Source organism: Gossypium hirsutum, chromosome D05 (assembly GCF_007990345.1).
Source record: "Gossypium hirsutum isolate 1008001.06 chromosome D05, Gossypium_hirsutum_v2.1, whole genome shotgun sequence".
Lineage (NCBI taxonomy): Eukaryota > Viridiplantae > Streptophyta > Magnoliopsida > Malvales > Malvaceae > Gossypium > Gossypium hirsutum.
The window spans coordinates 27,585,873-27,600,620 of record NC_053441.1 but is presented as its reverse complement, the minus strand read 5'-3'; the positions used below and the strand labels follow the sequence as shown (position 1 = coordinate 27,600,620).

The window sequence follows — 14,748 nt, the reverse complement described above, 5'->3', positions numbered from 1 at the left end:
ACAATCCGGTAACTTAAATAAATTTTTTGTATAGTCAAGTGATTTTAACAAAGAATATTATATAACAGTAATTTAACAACAATATTTATATTAATTGAATTAAGACTCATTTGATGTATTGTACCTTATTTTAATCTCAGTAAAATGTTCAAATTTGAAAAAGAAAATTAGAAAATGTTCAAATTTGAAAAGAGAAAATTAGAAGAAAAATACTAATTCAACAGAGGTAGCATGATACTAGTAGGACTTCTTTTCACTTAAAACTGATATGCACTGACAAATACAGTTGATGCTTATACATTATCAACTACTCTCATCATAGATGTTAAATTTCAAAATGTAAACTTAATTCATGTATTTATATATATGTATCAAATACCATCTATTGTGATAGAATTGTAAATGAATTAAGTTTGAACGAACGGACCCATGTTCATATTTGTTTGTTTATCTTTTAAACTTGTTCGTGCTCTGTAGGAATTTCAAAATTTTTGTTCGTGTTCGTTTATTTAAATTTATGTATGTTCATGCTCATTTGAATTAATGTTTACGATAATGTTTGTTTAACTTAATTGAACATGTTCATGAACATTAAACGAACATGTCTCGAACATATTCACAACCATTAAAAGAATGTATCTCAAACGTGCTCATGAACATATAATTAAACATGTTTACAAACAAAACTGTACACATGAGCAGTGACAATCAATAAGCAAGGAGACTCCCTCATCACTCCATTAACAATCCATATTCAATCTTCTTTCTTCAATTTGTACCAGCTCCTTAATCACCTCCTCTTCATTCTCGATGGCTCGTAGACCTAATTTTTTACCAAGCTCTAAAGCTTCTTTTGCCGCTCGCCACAAAACCTTCTCACCATTTATAAAATCATGAGTTAGCATATTGTTGTTAGGATTTATTTTAATCTGATTACTTTTTAAACAATTTAGTCAACAATAAACTCATAAATCAAGTCAATTAATTAATTAATTTTAATTAACTCGTACATATTTTCATGTAACAAAACTTGAATTTAAGTACTCAAAATCTCAAAATTACCATCTTCACTAATATAATAAAAATTTATATTACAATCAAAATGCTGATATAAATACCTATTTGAGCTACCATAAAGTATAATCAAATTATTATAACATACACAAATAAGTTCCTAACATTATAAATCATATATAATCAAGCATTCAAATAATATTGTGTATACAAACATTAATTTATATAAACTAATTATTTAACTAAGTTTTATTAATTCAATTTCTGTTTGTAACAACTCGATTTTAATGGTGCCAAAAAAGGCGGTTTGAAAATCCCATTTCTATAAACCAAGTCTATAAATATTAAATATCAATATTTATGGAGTTGGTATAACAATATATTAAAGTTTGATCTGATAATTTTGTTGAATTACTTAGATGTTGAGACTAATTTGTAAAAGTCCAATCGCTAAAGGTTTTTAATTGGCCAAAGACTTAAGGACTTATATTACAATTAGCCAAAGGTTCAAAATGGGAATTAAACCATTTTGGAATATGTGTTAGGGGATGATGATGGCTTAAGCATTAAAACATGATTAGAAACTTAATTAAGAAAGACTGATTAAATAAATAAGTTTAAATTATGCTATAAAAGCAAAATTAGGCGAAAAGAAAGAGAAATTGTCATCTCCTTTATCCTTTTCACCCGGATCTTCAAATAAAAGAAAAGAAAAGAGAAAAACATCCCAAGGGTTTCAAACATTCGGTCCTTCAATTGATCAAGAATTGGATCAAACCGGAGGTAATCAAGAAAAAGTCAAAATTGTTGATTAGCCCTTAAAGAATAAACTTGTTTGATGTTTTGATCAGGTAAGCTCATATGGTATTTTTTTTTTACTTAGGTTGTTATGTATTTGAATTGAATGTTTGTGTGAATTGGTACGATCAGGCTAGAATTGGACTAAATTGAAAAGTGATGTTTATATGTGTAAAAGATGCTCGTGTGAACTTAGTAAATGTTAGGATATGATTGGAGTGCCAATAGGGTTTTGTGCACGCTTGTACGAGATTGATTACAGATGTTACCAAGATCCAAAATTTGTTTGCGGATTTTCAAATATATCTTACACAAGTTTAGCTCGGACGAGTAACCTGATGTGTCATTTTAAAGGTTTAGCTCGGACGGGTAACTTAACATGTATATATATTCAGCTCGGACGAGCAACTGGTGTGATGTAGATACATGTGTATCCAAGTCTATTTATTAGGGTTCATCAAGCGAATCAGTTTATATGAAATTGATAAATTGAAATGGGATGAAATGAACTTAATATTTAAATGGGAAGTTATTGAATGAATTGTGTAAGAAAAATTGATTGAAGTATTGCCTTTTATATATATGTAAATGTAACATTCCTTCATTGAGTATGAATTTGAGATTGTTACCTAATGTGACATGAATTGACACGTTAATTACTTGTGATATCATGTGGTTTGGTTATAAGTTAATGCTCACCTTGTTGATGTTTTGAATTGTCATGTCTAGTCAAACTATGCCAAGTTATGGTAGCTTACTGTATTTAGATAAAAGATACGATAAGTTTTGTTTAATACCTATGTACTTACTAAGCATCTTATATGTTTACCTAGTTTATTTTCTCTTTTCCTTGTAGACCGTCACTTTACAAAACACGTCAAGCCAGATAATTTCGAAGCTTACGCTATCACCGAATCGGTAGTTATACGAACGTTTTGATGTAATCTTTAATGGATAAAAGTCTTGATGAGTTGAAAATGGTAATGAATTTGGTATATGATGATTTTGAATGTTGTTCATGGCAAGTGATTTGGTTAATGCTTGATTTAGCAAGGTTTGATGCTTTTGGGAAGTTAAAACATGAACCTATTTAGCTTGGTATGTTTATGTTGGTAGGATGAGGTAAGTAAAAGAGCTAAGTTGGTACCTAGTTTAAAATGGTATGTTTGATTGACATGCTTGAGATATGTATTGGTGTATATTTGAATAGGTTCAAGTTAATGCCTATAAGCCATCAAGGTATATAATGTACACATGTGTGTGAAATGGTAAGTTTCAATGTAACATAGCAAAGGTAAGAATTGGTATTTGCTTGATTTGGATATTATGTTTTAAAGGCATTGAGATGTTTAAGTTTAACTGATGTTTAAGTAATGAATGTCCTGATGAGAGGTTTGACATGAATGTTGAGCTCGTTTGGCATGTTTTGAATCAAGTGAAGTTGATGCATAGTGCATAAATTGATTGGTTGGTTGGAAACTTTGAAATAGGTATCAAAATGTGCATTTTTCCAAAAACAGGGGCTATGTTGCAACCTCGGACTTTTGACGTCACAGCGTTGCTATTACAGTGAGTGATATCATGATGAGCTTAGGCTAGTCACCATAGCGTGACATACTGTGATGGCCACGCCGTGATGAGAATCAGATGAAGTCACGACGTCGATCCATATATTTTAAATTTTTTATAATTTTGTCTTATTTCATGCTCGAGTTGACAAAAGAGCTTTCGTAAGCTCGATTAAGATCCAAAAATGATTGTTTAATGTAAATTGAATGTGAATGATGTTTAATCTCATGAGTGATTGATTAATTACTACATTTTTTTATTGTTGTTGCTTCGGTAACAAATGTAGCATTCTGTAGCTCAAACCCATCGATCAAGTCGGGCAAGGGTGTTGGGAAATGTGTCCATATTGTAGTAAACATGTAACTGTTTTCTATGTATTTTAATGATGAATAAATAAATAAAGTTAATTTCACATTTCATTGTTATATCTTTTGTGTTTCTGTCTTTCATGTTTTGCATACATAGCAAAATTGTGACAAACAAATATTAGCTCATTAATTGTCTAAGTTCAAACTGATGATAAGTTGCATTGTAAGAATGTTTACATTGCGAGAAAGACAACTTACTTTAGTAGATAATCTAAACGAGTCCATAATTCCATAAAAGAATCAAAATGAGCGTTTGATTCAAATACTTGAAGGATTGTTATGTTGTTTACAATTTTAATTGGGGAGATGACTAGTTTTGGCTATCGGAGCAATTGACTCCAGGGGTAGAGACATAGATGTACTCATTGGAAGAATAATACATTGGATTGGACCCAAGTTAAATTAATGCTGAATCCTTTTGTGAATTAATTCACTTGTGACGTTAATGATGTGATTTACCTAAATTCTGAGTTAGTTACTGACCATGCGTATGTAATTCATGTGCTTTGATATAATGAGACTTATGCTCTAAAGATGATCGAGCCCATAGTCAGTATGTTGGGTACATGACTTGTGTATGGAATGAATTTACTATCAATAATGAAATTCATAGCTCGATTAGAGAGTTAACGATATCTTCTCATTAGCATTGTGTGGATTGATAAATATGAAACGTGACCACATGTTGCTTATTCTCGAACGAGCAATTTATCACAGTTATTTGTTGACAGTGATCATATTAATCATTAAGAAGAAACAATGGTGACAATGAGATAAAATAGGATTGTATTGAGTGAACAGATTTAACTCAAAGAAATCATTGATATCATATGAGGGTAACACATACATGACGATGTCATTGGACAAAGTACTTGGATGAATTGCTTTTATAAAGAGTATACAATAAAGAGCTTTTAATCATGGTACTTCTTGTGGAATGACTCCATGATTAAGTAAATTACGAATTATCGGAACGATACTTCTGAATATAATTGCAATTACTAGAGCCTAATTGTAAATGTCTGATTGGTCCTTCTGTTAGCTCAACAAAAGTTCGATTGGACTGCATATGATTAGAAAAAATTCTACGACTTTGGAAATAGTTTAATCGAGTCTATTTATTTGAAGTGAAATTAAATTGGACGGTCGTGAGAATTTTTCAACTAGATAAATTAAAAAAAATTTTGAAAAATTAATTTTGGAAAATCTCAGTGATTTTTTAGAAAATAAATTTTGATAAAGTAAAATTAAATCAATCAAATTAATTAAAATAAATATGATATTTTTGAAAATTAATTTTCAAGTCGAACAATTGGCCTAATGAGTAATTGAACTTGAGATCGGAAGTTGGAACCGAAAATAAAAAACCGAGACCGAAACCCAAAATTGGTTGAACCAGACTCGATATGTAAAATTGGGTCGGCGGTCCAACCGGTGGCTAGACCGGATTGGTCGGGCCGTCATTGGCCCGGACCGAACCGGCTTGGGGTGCTGTGAGGGTGTCGCGCCTGTGATGACACCATCGGGCACAACGGTGCCGGTGACTACGATAGCGGCATTCCGGTGGTTAGTGGATGGTGGATGGTCGACAACAATGGTGGTTATTCGACAGTTGATTAGTGGAAGAATCACACTCCTATTGGACTCTATCAGATAATTTGATTTTAGATTAACTATTCCAAAAATAATATTATTTTAATAAATATTTATCTTTATAGTATTTTATTAATTTAATGTTAAAATAATTATATTAATATTAAAATAAATTAAATATTTATCTTTTAGATAAATATTCTATTAATTTAATAGATTTAATATTAAATTTAATTTAATACTAGTATTAGATTAAATTTAATATTAAAGTTATTAAGTTTGATCTTAGTTGAACTCTCTAAACTTTCCCTATATAAAGTGAGCATTGGGTCATTATTTTTCACAAACTTGAATTAAAGAGAAAGTTGTAGAGAAAAAATTTTCTAAAAATATTATTTCAGAAGATTTCTTATTTACAATTTACTCAGATGTTTAGAGAAATTGTGAAATTGCCCCATTGATAATTTTTTTGAATTTTTTTATTCGAAGCGAGCCCACAATAAGCAAACGTGAGCTTAAGGATAACGGAGAAGACTATTCAGTCGAAGCGTTCATCCTAGACGAATTGAAAGGTACAATTTTAATTAAATGTTTATTACCTTAAATATCACAATCAAATTCTTATTTTTAGAAAAAAATTAAAACTCTAATCTTTCTTTTAAACTTATTTTCTGTTATATTTTCCAGCCTAATTTTTCTAAATAGAGGGCGTTACACTTTTAATTTTACTCAACTTATTTTCAATCTCCTAGACCACGTAACACTAAGCAACTTTCTACAACTTTTTAAATCAGTTTAAAATTTTAATAATTTGAGTCGTGAAATTAATTTATTTATATATATAATTAAGTTAAATATAACATTTTATTATTTAATTAAATTATTTATTTTTATATAATTAATTAAATCAATTTTACATGAAAGTACACTAACCTAATATTAACATTATACCTATAAATTATCAAAGCGTACTCAAGACTGTAGATATTAATAAAATTATTTAGGTCTAATAAATTAAATATAGTAGATATTATCATATTACTTACATTCATAACTTAGAAAATGAATAAAAATCCGGTATATATATATTTTAATATATTTGGTATTATAAAAATTTATTACAGAAATTAAAAATTCCAAATTTAATTAAATTTTCTTTAATGTAAAATCTGAAACTATATGATTTTTAATAATTTTAATTATAGGAGAATAATATATATTTAAAAATATTTTGTAATTATATTACTAAAAAAAAGTTTTTTTTGGTCATTTAACAAAAAAAAAGTTATAATTTGATTACTGAATTATTCAAAAGTTTCCATTTAAGTCATCAAACTATTTAAAATTTTTTATTTAAGTCATTGGACTATTTTTTTTAAAGTTTCGCGAATGAGCTCCAAACAACAATTCGATAATCGATATGGTGAATCAGTACCCATTGACGAGTAAAAAAACATACCTTAGATTCAAGTCGATCTAACGATTAGTGTTGGAGATCAGAAAAAAATTGTTTGAATTTTGGTTCATAGATTTGTGAAGTCTAAAGTTATTTCATGAAAAAAAAATTGAATTGTAGAAGAAAAATGGGGAAAAGAACTTTCGATTGGTGTAGGCAATGCAAATAGAGAAAGATATATAACATCGATTTTATTAATAGCATGATGACTTAACCCATGTACCGCACAAGAATACGAACTAATTATAATAATATTTTTGATAAAAAATATATATTATATAAATAAATAAATGATATTGAGTCGCCAGACTCATCCTCTCAATAATCAATATCTCTTTCAAAAAAAAGAATAAAAGAAAAAGAAAAGAAAATCAATATCTCAAACTATAAGCCATATATTTAGAACTAGATAGGTTGGTTGGTTACCTTATTTATTTCCCTCTTTCACTTTAATTGTTGTTAGGGTTTTCCTTCTTCTTTTTCTATTTCTTAGGGAAGTATATATATATATATATTGGATCAATTGAGAAGTATACTTAGGTAACGAAAATATAAATTTCTTTGATGATCTAATTAGGGTTTTGCTATAAGAAAAATTAAATCTTATTTTTGATGAAGGTTGAATGCTGTTTTTTATTGTTTTCGCAAAATATGAGGTTTTTTTTCTTTTCTTTTTAGAATTTCAACCTATGAATTTATTCTTCAAATCAGAAGCTTTAGGGCTAATATACTGAGGTATGTTAGGGTTTAGAGATACTGTGTTATAATCTTGGTCTGCTCTTTCATTTATTCTAGATCCCAGTTTCTCAAGGATTCTTTTTTTTTTCTCTATTTCTTTGTTTTGTCATCATCAATTATGCCCATTAACAGTCTCCACAACAATGCATTTAACTCTAGTTTGTGTTACAATCATTATTTATTTATTTATTAGAACAATTATTATTTGTGTGATATATGATGTTAAGATTTTGTTAAAATCTTTTACAGAGGTAGGAGTTTTTTGGTCTATTGTTTACCAATTTTGTGTAGAAATCAGCAATGGCATCTAAGAGAATCACCAAGGAATTGAAAGACCTGCAGAAAGATCCTCTTGTTTCTTGCAGTGCAGGTTTATTTGTTTAAGTCCTTTTCTCTTGTTTCAATTTTGGTTTCTGTTGCAGACAAACAAGTTAATGTACTTGTTGTTTACAGGTCCTGTAGGAGATGACATGTTTCATTGGCAAGCAACGATTACGGGGCCAGCAGATAGCCCTTATGCGGGTGGGGTGTTTCTGGTGTCCATTCACTTCCCTCCTGATTATCCATTCAAACCACCCAAGGTAACAAAAGGAAGCACACGAAACAATTTTAAGAAATTAGAGAAAGCTTACGTACTGATCTATTAGCATATGTCATGTGCTTGCATAGGTATCCTTCGAGACAAAAGTGTATCACCCAAACATCAACAGCAATGGCAGCATCTGTCTTGATATTTTGAAAGAACAGTGGAGCCCTGCACTTACAGTTCCAAAGGTGTTATTGTCGATATGTTCGTTGCTGGCGGATCCAAACCCAGATGATCCTTTGGAACCAGAAATTGCACATACATACAAGACGGATAGAGCCAAGTACGAGTCTACTGCTCAGGCTTGGACCCAGAAATACGCCATGGGTTAAATATGACTTTAGGATTCAACTCCAACATGCTTTTTATTTTATTTGCCAACTGTTTTTAAAATCTTCTTCTCATTTACTATTTCCAAGTATAATTAAATTTATTTCTACTTTTGGTCAGTTCTCATTACCCTCCATTTAGTAGTTCATTTCAAAGCATATTTGGTTCATGGCGGCAATTTTTTTGGTTTTTTCTTCAGATTTTTTAGCGTTTTGATGATTAAAATTAAAAATATCATCCAATCATTAAATATATATAGTTAGAGATGATATTTTCGATTAAAGAAAGTAGATTGAAATATAATGGTTGAATTATAAAGACAAAATAATTTGGCTTGTTAAATAAAATACAGAGATTATTAACCTCTTTCCCTATACTATTGAGTGCTTTTCACCATCACCATAAAGTATATAAACTTTGTAAACAAAAGTATTATTGATCAATTTTGAATTTTATCTCTGATCAATCCCTACTCCCTATCTGATATATATTTTATAGTAATATAAAGTTATGTGACATAGTTAAAATTTTGCTATCTGGCATGTTAATTATTTGCAACGTGTCTTTATTGACTTAAGTTTAAAATGAATATTATTTCAATCCAATTTCTTTATAGAAATTTATCAACGTTGAATACTCATATAATAAGGATCATATATGTTACTAATCTTTGTTATAATTGATTTAAACATTGCTTATGGAAAAAAAAATATAAACGTGTATACACTTAATCCAATTTTAATTTTTTTCTTAATATTAAGTTCTTATATTGGAAAATATAAATATGTGCTTCAAGTCCCTGAAATTTAAATTTTACACATTTATTCGTAGACTCATTTTTTTTAATCATTGAAAACTGAACTTCATATATAATATATATCAAATATTTCTTTCTTTAATAGATAAATGAGAAAAATATTAGAGATATTATTGAAATCATACAGATCAGTTTATTAATTTACATACAAATTTTATATATTTTTTATACAACTTTTTTAATGTAATTTTTTATTTACTAACTTATTTTTATTTTCTTTCTAATCTTTAAATTATATTCCAACTCTATTTTTAGAAGTAAAGCTAAAAGCATAATTTGGAGTAATATCAAATCATTCAAGTTTATTTTAAATATTAATTTTTTAATAATATTATTGATGAAATGTTTTTAATATTTACATATAATATATTTTAATTAATACACAAATCAATCAGCAGGAAAAAAATTAATTTATATATATAAATGATTATGGATAAAGAGAAAAGAATTATAAAAAGGGATATAATTAATTATAATTGAAGGAAGATAAAGAAGTGAAACTTAATTAATGTAAAACAAACCTACTGTAATTAGGGGAGTAACTATATAGAAAATTAAGTTTGAGGATGGTATTCATGTTTTTGTTTATCCTCTTTTATATATATTTGGGGTAATTACTCCTAAAAGAATGGCTAAATTGTCTAATATTAGAAATTAGCTTCCTAAAATTAGTTTTGGGATTCATACCTCTATCCTATAAACCCCCCCCCCCACACCTTAGCATTGAAATGAACCACAATAAAAAAGGAAAGGACACACACATAAAGAGAAACAAGTTTGAGAATGGCCACCACTAAGACAACCCTTTTGCTTGCTGTTTTGTGTCTTTTCCTAGTTTGCGAGGTACTTTATTTTAAGGTTTTAAACAGCAATTTATGTTGCAATCCATCATGATTTTAAGGTACCAACACAAAACTAATCATGTCTTTTCTTGACAATTCTTAGATTGGGATGCTAATGGTTGAAGCCCAAGTCCAAAGGCCAGGTAAGAGAGTTTATGAATAATTGTACTCTTCGAATATAAAAAGCTTTATATATGAATGTATGCATTAATGGAAAACCCCTAATCCCAGAATGCGAGGGGAAGTGTGCATCAAGGTGCAGCAAGTCATGGAAGCCGAAGATGTGCCTTAAAACATGCAACGCTTGCTGCAACACCTGCGATGGGTGTGTGCCCCCTGGCCCTACTGCTAACAAGGAAGTATGCCCTTGCTATGCCAAGTACAAGAATGGCAAGTGCCCTTGAATCACTTCTTTCTATTTTCTAAACACGCATTCCTCTCATGGATTCATTCTAAACTATCACTTGTATTTATGAGAGGGTCTCTTGTGTACTTTAATAAAATCTCTTAAAACAAAGAGAGAAAAAAAAAATGTAATTCACTAAATAAAAATGCAAGTTTAAGCTTGCTTATTTATCCTTCTCCTTGATAATTTCAACTGATTTTATCTTTCCCCCATATTTATTTGATTATAATTTTAAATTTGGTTGCCAATCTAACAAGTGTAATGAGTTTGATAATAAGATTATCAAGTATATGAATAAACATATTCTTGTTGGTACATGATTAGCTTTTCTTTTTTTTTTATACCACGCCTAAAACTGTTAACAATTACTCTCAACCTTTAAATAGTAAGATAAACGCATCTAAGCATGCTCCAACTTACATCCTCCTGCGCTGACATTAATATCAATGCCAACTGAACTAAGACTAATATATAATGTTGGAAAAATTGATCGAACATGATCTATCATGAAAAATTTTACTTGTATAATCACACAAGTATCTATAGAATATAATCTCATGTGACAACAGCGTAAAACTAGTCATTTGACTTACCATACCAAATCAAAATTGTCATGCTTTGATTCATCACATAAATGAGTTTCGAATAGGTATCCCAAAGATATAATCTCTCTTTGTAAGACATAAATCATATTCAAAGTGAATAGAGGATCAACAAAAAAAAAGTTTGTTACTATAATGCTATGTTTGGTTGGAATATTATTTTTTTCACATGTTTTAGTCTTTGATTAGCTATAAATTAAACACATTTGGTATTTTTTTAGCCACTCACATGACTTATTTGTGGCAAAAAGGAAAAATTTTCACTTATTCTGAAGATGTCTTATTTTTTATAAAAACTTCTACTCATATTTCTAATTTTATGTTTAAATGTGTATTAATTATTTTTTATGTTATGTCTAGGTATTTTAAAACATGTGTTAAATAAAATTTTCTTCGTATTATTACATTAATAACCAAATGTAACATAAATGTATTAAGGATTATTTCCTTTGATTTTCACTACGATTAATTAAAGCAAAACTCTAACCAAAGCAAAATGATTGAGAGAAATATTTGTAATAGGCCAATTTTGGCCTAGGCCCAAAACCCAAAATAAACACAAGAAATAAGCAAATATAAATCAGCCCAAATAATTAAAACCCTAGCCCAACAAAACAGCTAAAAACACTTTCAGAAAAATAAAACAAAAAACCCTTAGTCGCCGCGCGCCCAACAGCAGCCTCCAACTGTCGCCGCCTCCTCCGCGTGTGCCACCACGTCCTTGTGTCACGGGGCTAGACCTTTCGTCTCGCAAACCGTGCAGCCTTAGGTGATCCGTTCATCCAAACTCGCCCAAGTCAGCCTTAACTCAAGTGAGGATTCTTTTAGAACTCCTCCAAGGCACCAATTGAAGAGCGGAAGCGATTTATGCCAAAAGAAGAACAACAAAGAACAACAGAAAGGATGCTCGCAAAGTGTTTGAGTAAATGCTCTCTATTCTCTTATTCACAAAGAATAATGAAACAATGAATGGAGTGAGTACAAATGAGGGGGAGGCTCTCTATTTATAGCTGAGCTCCCCCAAAACTGACGGTCAAGATACATTTACATCGACGGATGAAATTTAACCATATCCCTTAATTTTAGGGATTTACAAGATAAGCCTTCTCAAATCTAATCTAATCTTTACAAGATTTGATTCCCTCTATCTTCTAAGATTAGTTACCATATTAGCCTAAGTTGCCATCTCTTCATTATCGGGCCAACCAGGCTTCAATCTGACAAGCTTGTCCAATAGCTCTTTGAATTGGGTCAGTTCTCTTAGGCCAAATGATCCCCATTTAAGCAATAGACCTCCATTGGATGCATTTGGTGCGATGGTCACGAGCTTTGAACTGCGGCCCGTGACGTTCTCCCCACCCATTCTCGCAACGTCCTCGTTGTGACTTCCGAATGGCACTGACTTAATTTACCTCGGTCTCGTCTCGACGCCTTAGCCTTTCTCTTCCTTCGGGACTTTTTCTTAGGCTTACGTCGCTTCTTCACTCGAACCGTCCTACTCATTTTTACATATCGATGACAAGAAGTTATGCCACTCTCTTGTCCACATTCTAACTTTGCTCGAACAAAATCTTCTTGATTCACCACACTTGGCTTCGCTTTGCCCACAGTCTCTCGGCCTCTTTGCTCAAGAACTTCGAAAGGGCCCCTACGTTCTTGCCAAGTCAACAAGTTAGAATGCAAAACACTATCACAGTGTTCGGAATGTGCCTTCGCATTTACTCTGGTCAACTGTCCCACATGCATCACTTCCTTTTCCTTGAAGTCCGATGCACCACCCACCTCTCCCATAGGTGGAAGCCTTGTCGATGACTTGGCCAACTCCGACACTTCACTCAACTTGAGCCTTATTGGTCCCAGCTTCACTGTTTTCATCGAAAATCTTTCCTCTAAGTCCGATGACAAACTCACCTCTTCCTTGGGTGGAAGCCCCTCCGATGACTCACCAAGCTCAGGCGTTGCCTTTCTTTTGACTCCTGCTTGCTTTGGACAGTTCCGCAACTCATGCGGACCATGGCACAAGAAGCACTTTACTCGCTTCTTTTTGCTCCTCTTTGCCCTCTTGGCTTCGGCTTTTCCCTTGCTCGAACCAAGCTTCTTAGGCTCTTTGTCTGCTCCATCGTTCCCCTCGATGACAGACTTCCTTGAACACTTTCGCAACCTATGTGGACCATGACACAAGAAGCACTCCACTGGCTTCTTCTCACTTTCAGCCTCCTTGGCTTCGACACCCATTACCCTCGAACCAAGTACCAAGGCCTTACCCACCGGCTTCTCCTTAAGCGCGAATTTCTTCGGACATTTCTTTAACATGTGTGAACCGTCGCAAAGAAAGCATTTCAGCTTGTCCCTTTTTCTCTTAGGTTTCTTCTTCCCAACTCGTGGTTTTCCATTACCACCATTGTCGCCGTTGCCATTGGCATCAACAATATCTTCCTTGTGATCCATTTGACATACGCCCCTTTCCTCGAACTTGGAAGACCCAAGCTTGTCTTTCCCTAGACCAAGCTTGACCACGGACTGAACTACCGTCATGGCTTCCGACAGCTTTTGGACTCCTCTTTGTTCCATCTCCTGTCTGACCCACGACTTCAATCCATTCTGAAAAACAAGCAATGCCTCTCTTTCGGTCACCTCTGAAACTTGGAGCATGAGTTCATTAAACTCTCAAACATACTTCCCCACTGTATCCCATTGCGTTATCCCTTGCAACTTTGCCCGAGCTTCTTCCTCGGTAAATTTTGGGAAAAACTGTCCCTTCAATTCGCATTGGAACTCTTGCCACGTCCCAATCTCACCTTGCCTTTTATCTGTGGTCCTATCTCGCCACCATAAAAGCGCAATGTCAGTAAGAAACATTGAAGCAGTGTTTACCTTAACCGCAGCATCCATGATGCCTTTGGCACGGAAGTAGTTTTCCATCCTCCACAAGAAATTGTCCACATCACATGCAGACCATGAGTGCTGCACTTGACACTCCTTTCCCCACGGCTGCTCGGCACAAGGCCAGCTCTCCCACGAGCTCCTCTATTCTTGTGCTCAAAGCCCTCGTTGTGGCCATTGTTTCCTCCTTAAAAGCCATCATTGTGGCCTCGAGAGCACCGTTCCTCTCCGTTAGCTTCTTCCTTTGGGAATCTAGCAACTCTCGCACATTATCCCTTTGGGAAGTGAGACATGTGGTAACAAACTCCCTGGACTGCTCCCTCAAGTCATCAATGCTTTCCCCAAGCGCATTGCCCGATTCTTTTGCGTCCTCCATAGACTCCTCAAGTTTACCCACGCGTTCCTCAACAGCCGACAACATTTCCATCAAAGACTTCCTCGCCCACCTTTGTTCGAACTCTTCTTTCGACATCCCAACAGTGGCTTCGAACCAATAACTCGAATATTACTTGGTTCAAACCTTGGCTCGGATACCACTTGTCACGGGGCTAGACCTTTCATCTCGCAAACCGTGCGGCCTTAGGCGATCCGTTCATCCAAACTCGCCCAAGTCAGCCTTAAATCAAGTGAGGATTCTTTTAGAACTCCTCCAAGGCACCAATTGAAGAACGGAAGCGATTTATGCCAAAAGAAGAACAACAAAGAACAATAGAAAATATGCTCGCAAAGTGTTTGAGTAAATGCTA

General features: G+C 32.6%; 2 protein-coding genes across 6 annotated transcripts; both read left to right on the top strand.

Annotated features, from left to right (window-relative positions):
* Positions 1–5,720: 5,720 nt before the first annotated feature.
* LOC107903110 (ubiquitin-conjugating enzyme E2 30) lies at positions 5,721–8,571 on the top strand. Of its 5 annotated transcripts, none has more exons than XM_041094544.1 (4): positions 5,721–5,914; positions 7,786–7,906; positions 7,990–8,117; positions 8,206–8,571. In XM_041094544.1, exons 2-4 carry the CDS (start codon positions 7,837–7,839, stop codon positions 8,452–8,454), a joined length of 447 nt encoding a protein of 148 aa, XP_040950478.1. In that variant the 5' UTR covers positions 5,721–5,914; positions 7,786–7,836; the 3' UTR covers positions 8,455–8,571. The 5 variants fall into 5 exon arrangements, with proteins under 5 accessions (XP_040950478.1, XP_040950479.1, XP_040950477.1 ...); XM_041094545.1 differs by lacking the exon at positions 5,721–5,914 and adding an exon at positions 7,189–7,211; XM_041094543.1 differs by lacking the exon at positions 5,721–5,914 and adding an exon at positions 7,220–7,338.
* A 1,414-nt stretch (positions 8,572–9,985) lies between these two features.
* Positions 9,986–10,687, top strand: LOC107903111 (cypmaclein). The gene is made up of 3 exons (XM_016829159.2): positions 9,986–10,112; positions 10,215–10,254; positions 10,343–10,687. Exons 1-3 carry the CDS (start codon positions 10,053–10,055, stop codon positions 10,513–10,515), a joined length of 273 nt encoding a protein of 90 aa, XP_016684648.1. The 5' UTR covers positions 9,986–10,052; the 3' UTR covers positions 10,516–10,687.
* The last annotated feature ends 4,061 nt before the right edge of the window (positions 10,688–14,748 follow it).